The following is a 13,005-nucleotide window of genomic DNA, read 5'->3' as shown; positions in this document are numbered from 1 at the left end:
TGGACTCTCACTCCATTAGCAGCCATAATTAAGAGCAGTTTTTTGTGTTAAAGGCAGACTGCTGAAGAGAATGCCGTTTACAGTTTAAGTAAAAAGAAGCAGATATATTGTTTTTGCCTGTTTAAATACTGGTACAAAGTTAGTGGTTGGTCATAGCAAGTATGTTCATTTAAAATAAACTTAGCTAAACCTCATGTTTCATACGGCACTCATACAGTAAGGCTGATGAAGCCGCATTATTAAAATCTGAACATGGTTTCAACAGTAACAAACAAAAATATGTTTGTCATTTACTGACCGTCATCGGACATTTCCATTTTTGAAGCTGATTAATATTTCTCAGTGTAAACTGATATATTTCAAGTTTATTCTGTTATTCTTGCACACAGCCCACATTAACTGCTGGACGCCTACAAACACCGAATTAGTCAACACAGTAATCACTATCGGTCACATGCTCGTGGTTATTACGCACATCGATCCATAGTTTTGTGTCATCTTCAGTGTTTTTCAGTTGAAGTGATGGCAAGTCTGAACAAACTAAAGACTTTCAAAACATCTATTATCCGCTTCTGGAAGTTGCGGCACCTCTTTCCTTTTCTCCTGCTGTGACCACAGCAGCTGATAGGACTGGTTTTCCAGGAGAGTGCTCGCTCTTGAGCTCCTCTGGCTTCCCAAATTGGTACTTTGGCCTGGAAAACTATTTGTGTGTGTATATAAGAGGGGCGAGACAGTTGAGGTAACTATACGAGATTCCCTAATCAATCCTAACTTATCCTGGGACCACTAACGGGATACATTTTGACCGTTATGCTATTCAGAGGGCCATCACAGTGTTATTTTATTTGCTCCAGTTCTGCTTTCAAAATATCTGATTCAAACTGCATTGTGTTAACTTACGTTAACACACCTCATATACACACACATTTAGATAAAACATTAAAAACTTTATAATTTGTATTATTTTTAAACAATGCCAGAAGTGCATTGATAAATACAAATATTTGGAGAAATACCAGCTCAGTTTATAATTGAACAAATGGATGAATTACACAGGGTGTATTGTAGTTAATGTAAGATCAAAAAGTATGATGCTTGTGGAGAAAAGGTGGCATGAAGTGACAGGAAAAGATGGGTCACTGACCACTGAACTGAAAACCTGTTTATTGAAAGTCTGCGGCTAGAAATGCTTACCAGTGTTTGGCTAACAGGTGATAACAGAGGGAGAAACAGAAAATAGAGACGCACTTAAAAAAAAGGAACAAGTGTAGATAGACACATGAAAGGGAAAAGAAAGTAAAACAGTACAACAGTTAAGTAAAAAAAAAAAAAAGGAGAAAGCAGCAGAGGTTGGATGTGAAGCTTAAACACACAAGGGAAAGGGGAGGTGGGCTGGGCGAATTAACTTTCAGGACACTCTTGACACCCAGAAGCCAATCAGATTTTCATTAACTGGCAGAGGGACAGGCAAAGCTGGCACAAGCTAATTAACCTCTGGATCTCTCACTGCCAAAGGAGCATGGAGGGAAGTTCTGGGATGCTGTGAAGAGAGGGGGGAGAGGGAGGCAGGGGGATGCCCTGGGCACAGCCCTCAGGTTGGGGAAATGCGTGACAGTTCAGGAAGATCAGAAAATATGAAACAGGAAGAGGGGGTTAACCAGAGTGTGTGTACAGTAACGGTCTATACGTGCAGGAATATATGTATGTATGTATGTATGTATGTGCATAATGAGCAATCTATGCATAATCAATTATTTCTCCGAGCTACAGTAAGAACAACATGAAGCTTTTGATCCTTTCTTTTCCGTCTATTTCTTCTCTGTGTAAAACAATGCAAAACAACAAAGACAGAGTCAATTAATGATTACTACTTGACACCCAAGTCATGATTACTTTCATTATTGTTTAATCTGCCAATCAAGGAGTCGGTTATTTTACACTTAAATATCCTTCTTGTTCAAAGAGAGATTTCCTGAACTTTCTTGTTTTGTCTCAGAACCTGAAGTTGTTCCATTTACTGTCATGTATGACAAAAAATAACAACATATATTCACATTTGCAAAGCAAGAACCAGAAAATACATTGACAAAAATTACCCAAATTCTTCTGTTATCAAATTCAGTTGTCAAAATAGTTGCAGACTAATTTTCTGTCAATCGACTGACCAATTAGTTGACTTCAACTTTAAAGACACAATGTGAGGTAGATGATCCCCGTCCACATTTTGGCTGCCTGCTACTGTTATTGATTTGTTCCTAAACATGTGTGTGTGTGTGTGTGTGTGTGTGTGTGTGTGTGTGTGTGTGTGTGTGTGTGTGTGTGTGTGTGTGTGTGTGTGTGTGTGTGTGTGTGTGTGTGTGTCTTACCGTGGAATGCTACCCTGGTAGAGGAGCTGGCCTCTGCGGGGGAAGTGCTCTTAGAGCGCGAGTTAAAGGGTGATTGTCTGAAGCACTCGTCCAGGAACGGACTGGAACAGAGGGACGTGAGAAATGATACCAGCACTTACATCACATCGAATTCACACAGATTATTTACACTTTAGTTGGAAAAAAAAAATTAGTTTATTACTGATCATCAAAATCACAAGTTTTTAAAAACTTGTATTTTTAAGACATTTCAAAGTTACAGAGGAAATATATGGAGTATTAATGACTCACCTGTTTATTCCCACCATGTTACTGTCTTTGTGGTTGTTGGCTTTGCTGACTTTTTCTGGAAACAAACAAACAAACAAACAAAAAACTTGTCAACCCAGTTAATACCATATCTATTTTTTTTCGTCATATCATCTATCCCACGCTGACTCCATAGGGACGTTTAGGGTCACATGACTGAAGTTCAATACTCCCATGACAACTGAGCAACCTACAGCAGCTGGAGGCTCTGGGAGATGGTTAGAGGCTCCAAAACCACCCATATTAAGTGTCATTAAGTTTCCTAAAACTTCCCACTGACGCAGATATCAAGACGTTGCATGTGCCTGATGGCCGTGGCCCTTTAAGTTAAGCCTGGCCGGTAAAGCACAGGTTTGCCATGCCAGCAGGGGTGCACTGGCCATCTGGAGTAGTGGGAGTCTCTCCAGTGGGTCTCCCGACCTGTGAGCCGTGAGCTAGCCCAACAACACGGATTTGAAAACATTTTAAAATAATAACGCCATGAATGGCTGGCCAGATCTGCATTAGCCGACCCAGATGGTACACGTGTGTTGGTGGACGGTCATGCTCCTGTATGTTAATGGAGAAACAAAAATATTAGAAGCATCTTTCAACATTGTGGAGTGCAAATGAACACCACTTCTACCTATGGGCTCAAAAACTGCCTAAAAGTTGAATCGCCACCACTAATACGTGTCAGTGAAGATTATGAGCTTAAAAAAGTTAGGACTTATCCCAACATCCATTTAATAGACCTCGGTGTACCAAAATAACTAAAAGTCTTTGAGCACACAGGCAAAATATGTTCATTCAACAATTTCATGGTACTACTTTTATCAAGTCTGGTGTCTTTCCCTCACACATCAGCACCTGGCTGTTTATTTCTAATTTGATCAACTTCTAAAAACTCAAAAGATCTTCTTTCCCTCCCAACAAAGGAAGGTTCTACTCAGATTAAGTGCAGCAAAGTGACCGTACAATGTGACAGATCAATCATTCTGTTGAGCTGAATTAGACAATTGACAAGCCCATGGCTACATGTACACTAATTCATTACATTTTCATCTTAAAATGCACAACTTTTGCGACATTCACGCCCAGCGTCCGCACTACTCTGTTGCTTTCAAAGCCCATAAACTTTTGAAAACGCTGCTGTCCCTGTTTTAGCTTGAAACCTCCAGGATGGCTTTTTAGTCTGATCGCACAGAAACACAGACTTTTGAAAACAACGACGTGGACTCCCACGTTTTCTTCCTGACTCGATGTTATCAGTCACGACGTGTCCTGCCCTGATTCGTCACACACATGAAGAAACCTAACGACATCAACCTTGACTACCGGGGCTTAATTCAACAAAGATAATCAATTACAGGCGTTGCTGCTATGTGAGCAGCTGTGCCTTTAAATTCTGCATTTTACAATGACACTACTGTCTACATGCACAAGGGACAAGCTATTATTTAAGCAATTTGCAACCATTCCTGTGTCCAGCAGCGTTAGCGGCCCTTCATGGACCGCTGGTGTTGCACCGTATTTGGTGATCAGATTCTGTGACCTGCCCTGATATTCTTGACCCGACCATCTCACAGCTCAACCAACACTGCAGCCACAGAATCTTACGGGTCACCAAATGTATCTGTGATTTTGGGAAGCATGTGTGAAAGTAAACAGGAATAAGTTATTATTAAGTTAACTAGTAAATAATAATCACTTCTTTTTTGTCTTACGTGATGGGTTGCTGTGTTTGGAGCCAGACGGTCTCCTTCAGTGTGTATTTTAAGGCTTGACCGAGCTCAGCACGATATATGTACTTGGGTAAGAGGTTAAAGATCAGAGGCCCAGGTTGTAAATTTGAAACAATGTTTCCGTTGCAGAATTAAGTGGTATACCGTAAGATTTCTGTTTATAATCATCTACACACACTTTGGAAAACGATGTGCTGTGTATATCTGACCAAATGGAAACAAGTTTTAAGGTCTCTTTATTATAAAAAGCTCTACCTGCCTACAAATTCTTTGAGACTGCAATGAAGAAATACCTTCTCCTCGGCTGCAACATAAATACATTTCCTTTGCGACAATAGCAGGTGTTTTTCAAGAGTTAAGCAGTTTTTCCACAACACATGCCCGGTGTACATGAAGTGTCAAGTATTCAGCGTGCGTTAATACGGCCGGAGATTAGTTCTGAAATGGAGCTAAAACACTTAAATGGACGGAGGTTCTTACTGTTTAAAAACGAGTGAAGTGAATACAGCCAAATTTTATATTTCCAAAATCATGTAATAATATCTCCTGACATGATCTCTATATTTCAGACAAGGTGGAGCAACTGTAAAATTCTGAAGGAATCTTGGAAATTAACATTAAAATAAAAGCATGATTATAAAGTCCTGCAACTCTACAAATTCTGCAAATAACTTCAAGAGGTTTCTCAGTGGTAAGTCAAGCAAGAATTGTAAAATTAGCATCTATCTGCCCAACTAATGTGAGCACAGATCATGGGTTTTTAAATTCCGTAGTAAAGAGCACTATACAAAACGCCTAAGAACAGAGCCATATGTGTGAGTTTCAAGGCGACGTACTGAAGTGAATTTCAAAGCTGCAATCATCTCAGTGTTCAGAGCGACCTTGCTACTGATGTGTCTCTGAGGTCCTACTGCTCTGGGTAATTCATATTGATTGCTCATTGTGTGACAGCAGCCCACTCTGTTCCAGTCCCCCTCACATTCAAGCCCGGTTCTAAGGGGCGGTTGTCGCTGTTGCCAGGCTAGTGATGCCCTGGCCTCCCTGGGTGGGCACACTGTGTACCCCCGCTGCCCTCTCTACCCTCCACCCTCCTTATCCTCTACCCCCCTCCGCCCCTCACAACCGCCCCCCCCCCCTACCCAAAACACCCCACTCGTCACACTGCTCGCCAAGGACAGAGGTCTCTTTCCACGTTGCCATGGAGATGCCGCACGGGAGAAATGTAAAGGGAGGAGGGGAAGTGCAGGGGGAGAGCGTGTGCAGCCAAGTGTGCTTGAGCTGGCATGTCTGAAAACGAGTCAAGAGAGAGAGAGAAAGAGAGAGAGAGAGAATGAGAGAAAAGAGGAGGGGGAGGAGGGAAGAGGGGGGCATTTGTGCAGACACCACTCCCCATGGGGCGGTGTGCGAGTGTGTAAAGGTGTACAGGCAAGACTGTGTGGGAATGAAAGATTGTCAATGTGTGAATTTGTGAATATGTGTGAGAGCAAGAAGAGAGAGAGAGAGAGAGAGAAAAAAAAAAGATTTGACACAAGCTCGTTTCTCTACATGGCATTTAGGCAAAGCAATCAGAGGCTGGATAGAGTCAGGTTCACAGCCCAGGACTGCAAGCCTGACCCCCTCACACACACACACTCGTTTATACACACAAATATCTGCCATTTCTCTGGGGGGGTCGATGACTACACCTCACAGCTCTGTCTTAATCTAGCAATACAAACAGCTGTCTGCTGCTTCAATGTCACTTTCATGGCCGTACAGGTAAAAAGCAGGATGTCATTACATCCTTGCCTTTACAACAGAGCCACCAGAGGATGGAAATGGAAACATGTAGGTTTTATAGCCAAGTATCACAAACTGTCCAAGGTTTACACTGTGGTGCTGTGATGAGAGGGAAAAATACATGATCCTATATGTGTACGTGTGTACATGTGTGTGTGTGTGCGCGTGTGTGCATGTGCTGTGGCTCAGGAAACACAGTGCCTGACAGGCTGTAAGTGTCGGTAAAGAACATACCTGACAATTTGAACAATAGTTCAGAGGCCATTTTGACCGATATGTCTTGGGAGAAAAGATCTTTCTGGGGGCAGGCCAACGTCTCGGGGAGGTTGCTCATTGGCTCACTCTTCTCACTCGCCCCTAAAGTGCTGAAGGCCAGCAGGTGAGAGGCAGGTGGGGTGAGTTCTGCAGGGGGCGGGTCCACCTCCATGGGCTCTGCCTTTACTCTCACCTTCTGGTACTGGGAATCTTTGTTGTTCTCTGCAGAAAACAATCAAACAGAAGGACAAGTAATAGTTAGTTTCAAAGAGTTTTAACTGATACACATTATTTCAGGATAAAGATTCAGATTAATTGACAACAAGTGGAGCGACTATTTATAGACTAACTAGAAAAATAGAAAGCTGTACAATATAATACACGACAACAGCTGTGCAACAGGTACTTTACAAAAAATGTTTACTTATTTTTTATCGTCACTTTATGCTTAAAAAAATGCCACATTTCAGATGGAAATGTTTTTTTTTTTACTCCACTATATTTATTTGACAGGATTTATTCTCAATCACTTTTCTGATAAAGATTTCAATCAACTATGAAGCATTATGTTAATCAAACCAGTGGCTCCAAAACTTTGCATGGCTTGTTGCCCTTTGTAAAAAATAAAAAACAGTCTTGGGTTAGGACCCCTCATCATGTTTTAGATGTTTATAAATTGTTATGGTAGCAGTTCCTTCAAAGAGATGTCTCTTCTAATATTTCAAGATGGTTTCATTTAAATGAATGTCTGAGGCCAAAAGAGGTGAAACTCTTGAATATTAAAAAAAAAAAAAAAAAAAAAATTGAGACTAGAATAAAGTCTGAAAAATTAACACAAATCAGAATTTGTCTTCTTTTTTTACAAAAAGAAACTAGTAAATTCATGAATTACATTAATTATCTCAATTCTCCTTTTAAATTTAGATTTTAATAACGGCTGATGATATTTAATCAATTTATTTACTCTTACCAAATTAAGATTTCAAATGCAGGACTTTTACTACTGTTTGAGTGGAATATACTTTTCAGTCTGTATCAGGGAGCGAGCTGTTTCTATTACTAAATACACTTTATTTACATATCAACAAATACAAAAAGAATTGGGAGTAATTTAAAAAAAAAGTGTAGCAAATGTTTGTATTCCTGACTGTCAGGACAGACTGTATTGAATACCATTAAAATGTCCTATGTTTTGGTCTTTCAAACTATTCAGGCTGCAAAAGCACAAATGACCAACAGCATTAAGTACATTTATGAAATAAAGGCATTAAAATGTTAAACCTCTGTGATTTACCTTTTAATACAGTCTTTACTATTAAATTATCCTAATGAAATGTGGTAAAATATGTAAGCACTGTTTCCCACATAACTCTGACAACAGGGCTTCATTTGATGTTTTTCTCTCAAATTTCCAGTCACGTGTGCTTATTCTGTACAGGTCAAGTCAATTTTACCTACAAATCCCACATTTCAATCCCCCATCCAAGAACCCTGCAATTGTTAGACAAACAACACTGTCTATCCTGAGATCCAAGGCATGGCTCAAGACATACTGAGTTAGTCTGAGGACAAAATATTTATTTTCTTTCCCAGACTTTTTATTTGATGAGGTTCTGATCAAACAATCGGAGAAAAACAAACGACGTGTGTGTAAAAGTAAATTAAGCATCCAGCGTACATGTTCAGAGATGTTGTATGAATGGAATTACATCTAAAATGGGGAAATCCAAATAACAGCCAAAACATGCCCATTTCCTCTAAAGCCGAGCTGAGCCGGTTAGCATCTAGCTGTGTGATTATTAGGGCAAGAGGGCAGCGGGAGGTCAGACTGTCGCTCGGGGAGGGCTCATGTGGGTGCACTGAAGCAAACAGGCGTCTGGACAGTAAAACACTTTTAATGTGACCGAAGAGGCAAAGGATATATGTTTATGATAATGAGAGGTGGCCGTATTGTTTTTTTGTTTTTTTTTCTTCAGCACACAAAAGGTAAAAACAGCTGTTGACTCTTTTCTCTTCCAAGTTCAAAAAGTGAGCGGGCTAAAAATAGTCAAAGGGGGAGATGGCAGCTGTTAGGAATGTCCCGAGCTGATCTGCAGACTCTCAAAACACCGGCTCTCCTCTATGTATGGATAATAAACTGAAGCCTGTGTGCTACCATAAAAATATTGTAAACTATCAAAAAGGCAACTGTGATTTATTTTCTTAATGGGAAGCTAATCCAATGTCAGAAATTTGTTCTTTAATGGTATTGATGTCTTCATTTCTTAGATTAAATGCAGGTCTACAGTAAGTATTGACTGTGCAGCTGCATAATGTGGAAAAATAAATAAACTGTGTCTGAGGCAAAGGAAAATAAAAGAGAAAACCGACTGGGACATCCTTTAGCATCTGTATTTCCAAGTTAGCTGATCTTTGACCAGAGTGATGGCAGGAGGTAGAGTCTCCACGTGGTGACAAACAGCAGCAAGACAAAGTAGTGGGGTTGATACAATGCCGCTGACATGGCGACTCAGCACGATTATGGGATATATGAATTTGGCAGGGCATCGGGAGCAGAGGGAGGGGCAGGGGTTAGAGGAGCTGGAGAAAGAGGAGGGAGGGAGGGAGGGAGATTCAGGACAGTAACCCTGTGCTAACCCTGCCACCCCTCCCCTTCTTACATTATCCACTCATCTGCTCAACAAGGCCAATGTGAGACACAAAGACTGGACCTTGAGCACATCGAGGGCATCTACTGGATCTGCGTGTTTGTGTACACTACTGTGTTTATGTGAATGAACTACAGTGCCGCCAGCCTCTTGCCTCCTCCCTGAGGTCCAGGTGTCTGGTTTATTGGTAGTAGCCAGCATGTGGGGGACACTGACAACCATCAGAGCCACTAATCTCTTAATCAGGTGGTCAGAGTTGGCCAAGAGTAACCTAGGAGAGGCTGATGGAGGAGCAGAGCAGAGGAGGAGAGGAGTGGTGGTGGCGCACTGCACTGTAAGGGTCAACCAAGGGACACAAGAGCCTCCATCACTGGATCACCACCCTAACAACAGAGGCTGAGTGGACTGCTGCGCTACAAAAACATGTGCGAGAGGATCCTATATGTACTTGAGCTGCCAGTGCCGGGATAAACATGCTTACATCCCAAAGAGCCTTTGCAGAGAGATCACATGACACAGACAGAACAAAAGATTTGATCGTAAACACACTGGAAGCATCACATCACAGTGTGCCAGATGAGAAGTCTACCTGTCACAAAATAAAATAAAAAATGAAAATATGGCCTCACTCCCACACTGATAATAAAAATGGCTTTTTGGTCGGAGTTGTGACCTAATGTTCTAAAGCCATAAAAAGCAGCCCTCAGTCTGCCTGAATCCAGCTTGTCTGTCAGTATGTGAAAGTGTGTGTGTGTGTGTGTGTGTGTGTGTGTGTGTGTGTGTGTGTGTGTGTGTGTGTGTGTGTGTGTGTGTGTGTGTGTGTGTGTGTGTGTGTGTGTGTGTGTGTAGAAGTGCAGAAGCCTCCTCTGTGATACACCAGCTGCCATTAGGGCCACAGAATCAGGTCTGGTACTAAAGTGCCTGTGCCCTTTCTGGATAAATATCATAGCTTTCCTTTAGTGTCAGTGTCACTCCAATTCTCCTTCAAACTAATTGAAAATTTTAAGTTAAAACTTAACAAAATCTCAATATATTTTCATGATTTGAGAAATAAATGGGGTTAAACTGTCTATTTAGATGTATGAGTGTTTTTTGGGGTTTTTTTTGGTATGGAAGATAAGAGTCAGAAATGATAACTGGTATTTGATGGATTGTGATAAAAAAAAAAATAATAAAAAAAAAAATATCAGTCATGGAGCCATTTCTGTGACAGTATTTAAGAAATATTAAAAGCCAGGGTAAAGTATTATTTGTTTAGAGGTAATCAAATATTAACTGCGTAACAAAATGCAGAACAGCTTTTGCGGGCTCTTCTCCGAACATTCGATTTTTAACTGTTGTGTTTAGATAGGGACAACACCGTCCAACATAACTACCAATCACACTGTTTAATTTGCCTGAGCCATTTTCAATTTCAACATCAATATTTGACGAGGTGAGCAAGGCTATACAAAAATGCTAAAGTTAATTTCTCACATCTGGGGAATATCATTCATTTAAAATCCAATTTGTTCTCAACTTTTGGTGCTGAATTCTTATGAGCTTTCCTTATTCTCCCGAAGGCTTCAACAGTGAATTAAGTCGTGTGTTAATTTAAGAGCAACAATCGAGTACATTTGCAGACATTAAGGCAGTTCTGGCTGTTGTTTAAATAAGCAGTGAACGTATAGTTTTATTTGAGTTGAGTATCAGTACTTAAGCATTGTGTCTCTGTGGGTCCTATTTGTGAAGCACAGCATGGTATTCAGCAATAACGATCTGTCTGAACAAAGTGGGTAAAAACTTTTGCTCAAATGTGACCATTATGCACGGAAAAGGTTGCAAATGAAAGCTCATATCAGCTCCATTAGGAGTGTAATGGCAACCATGCTGCGCACTGTTATGATGTGCGTGAAGATGATCTGCATGCACCGTACATACCTTGTTCCCTCTCCCACGGCACTACTCAAGTTTTAAGTCAGACTCGAAGTGACTGTGGTTTTTGTGATGTTCTGTTTTTAGTGATCAACTTTGACCTCAGGTGTCTACTTGAATCTGCGTGGACCTGACAGCTTGTTTTGCTGAGAATATACAGTAAGAAGGTTCACGCCCATGCATACACTGAGATAAAAACAATCGAGCATCATTAGTGATTTAATGCACGCAAAGTAAATTTATGCATCAAAAGCACAGGAACAAAAACTTGGGACAGGCAGCCGGCGATGGAGACAGACAGAGGGAGAGGCAAAGAGGAAGGGTAAAGAGAGGGAAAAAAAAATTGTCAAACAGTGCCAGAGAAAGAACACTCGAGGGTAAGAGAGGGAAGAAGAAAGCAGGATGAGAAAGGAGAGCTGGGGGAGGACAGAAGGATGAGGAATGGCTAGAGCCTAAATGACAACCTCTCCACCTCTCCGTCTCCCGCTGTCCTAGTCTACCCTTCTCCCTGATCTGTTATTCCACATCTCTCTCCATCCCTGCCCCCATCCCTTGCTCTCTCGATCTCTCTATACTCCTGCTCTCTAGCCGACCTGCTCAGACAGGGGTGAAGAGTTCAGGCGCTTCAAAGGCTGCAGTGTGGAGACTGCATGTCATGTGGGAGCCACAGCAGCCATGCCTGCAGACTTCACAGACAGCTGCTGCTACAATTGATCCTCGACCAGCTCGTGCTCAGTAGTTCCAGCCTACCAACGGCAGCAAACTGCAGCTCCATCTGACTCTGGAACAGTGCGCTTGATGAACGGCCCATAAGGAGCCGCATACGGCCCTCATGAAGTGGTCCTAAACAACATTAGGCACAAGCCAGGGCTCATCTAAGGCTACTAAAGCTTTATCATATTAAGGTCAAGATAAAAAGTAGTAAGTGATTGCCTCCGTAATTCTGTCAATCACTCCTGCATATAAAACCAAGCACTCAGGAAGCAAACACATATAGAAAGGGGCACAAGTAATCAACGGTACATTTCTGTAAACAGGCGGTGACGAGGAGCCAAGGAGACAGAATATGGAGGTAGGGAGGGCGGGAGTAAGAGAGGTCAGCGAGCGGCCACACTGAGGGGGCATGGTGAGGACACTGTTAGAGCACCGTAGAGCTTAATGTGAGGTAATACTGTAAACTAATGCCAGTGTTGTGAGTTAGAATTTACACTGCGATAGAAGCAATTATGAGTAAACAACAAACCCTTTAATGTCGGACTAAAGATAGATAATAGGCATCATAACCAACTAAAAAGGAGAAGGGCCAAATATATTTTTAAAATACATACATTTATGTGAAATAATAAATGTTACAGTGAGTGCACACTGGCTTTTACTCTTTGGTTCTGTACTAATCTTTCCCTGGTGGCGTTTTCTCCTGGAAATCAAAGAAACTGATGCTTCCCATTTTATATAAACTACTTTTTTATTTGAACAAAAACCACAAAAACTTCATTTTCTTTGGCACATAACATGTCTCTCACCAATAGGGCAAAGCAACATCTCAATAATATGTCAATATTGTGGTATAAGACTAGATATTGTTTAAGATGTTAGATATTATTATCTCGTAATTTAGTGTAGGTGTATGTGTAGCTATAGGTTTTAAACTTACCAGGCTATTCTAGCCATTTTAGTATTTGTCTTTACCTCATTCGTGACTATATCCACATAACTGATGATTATTTATCAAAACTCTCACTGTATAAATATTATGTGAAAGCCACAATTGTCATCCCTACAGTGTTGACCCAGTATCAATATCGAAGTGGTGGAAAGGCATAAGGAGTGGTGAAATGATCCATAAAATCAAGTAAATGTTCAGCAAGCAAAAACTGTCTCCTTGACAATATGTTGAGTAAATCCAGTGTGTTTTTCATAACACCCTACGAGTGGACAATAATGTCTTTCCACCTCCTAGTGCAAAAAGGTAATGTGTGGCAGAAATGCGTAATTATTCTGTAGAAAGGT

General features: G+C 41.1%; 1 protein-coding gene across 1 annotated transcript in view; it reads right to left on the bottom strand.

Moving 5' to 3' along the window:
- Positions 1-13,005, bottom strand: part of znf827 (zinc finger protein 827) — a 292,140-nt gene that overhangs the window by 22,047 nt on the left and 257,088 nt on the right. The window contains 3 exon segments of the mRNA XM_069689268.1: positions 2,367-2,467; positions 2,658-2,712; positions 6,413-6,655. Of these exon segments, the coding sequence (XP_069545369.1) occupies positions 2,367-2,467; positions 2,658-2,712; positions 6,413-6,655 (399 nt within the window).

The sequence above is a fragment of the Brachyistius frenatus genome, unplaced genomic scaffold (genome assembly GCF_029030835.1).
Source record: "Brachyistius frenatus isolate BFR_SWC_R1_liver_20210118 unplaced genomic scaffold, ASM2903083v1 Contig_7, whole genome shotgun sequence".
NCBI classification, from domain to species: Eukaryota; Metazoa; Chordata; class Actinopteri; family Embiotocidae; genus Brachyistius; species Brachyistius frenatus.
The sequence above is the reverse complement of the archived record's forward strand: the minus strand, read 5'-3'. Positions and strand labels throughout refer to the sequence as shown.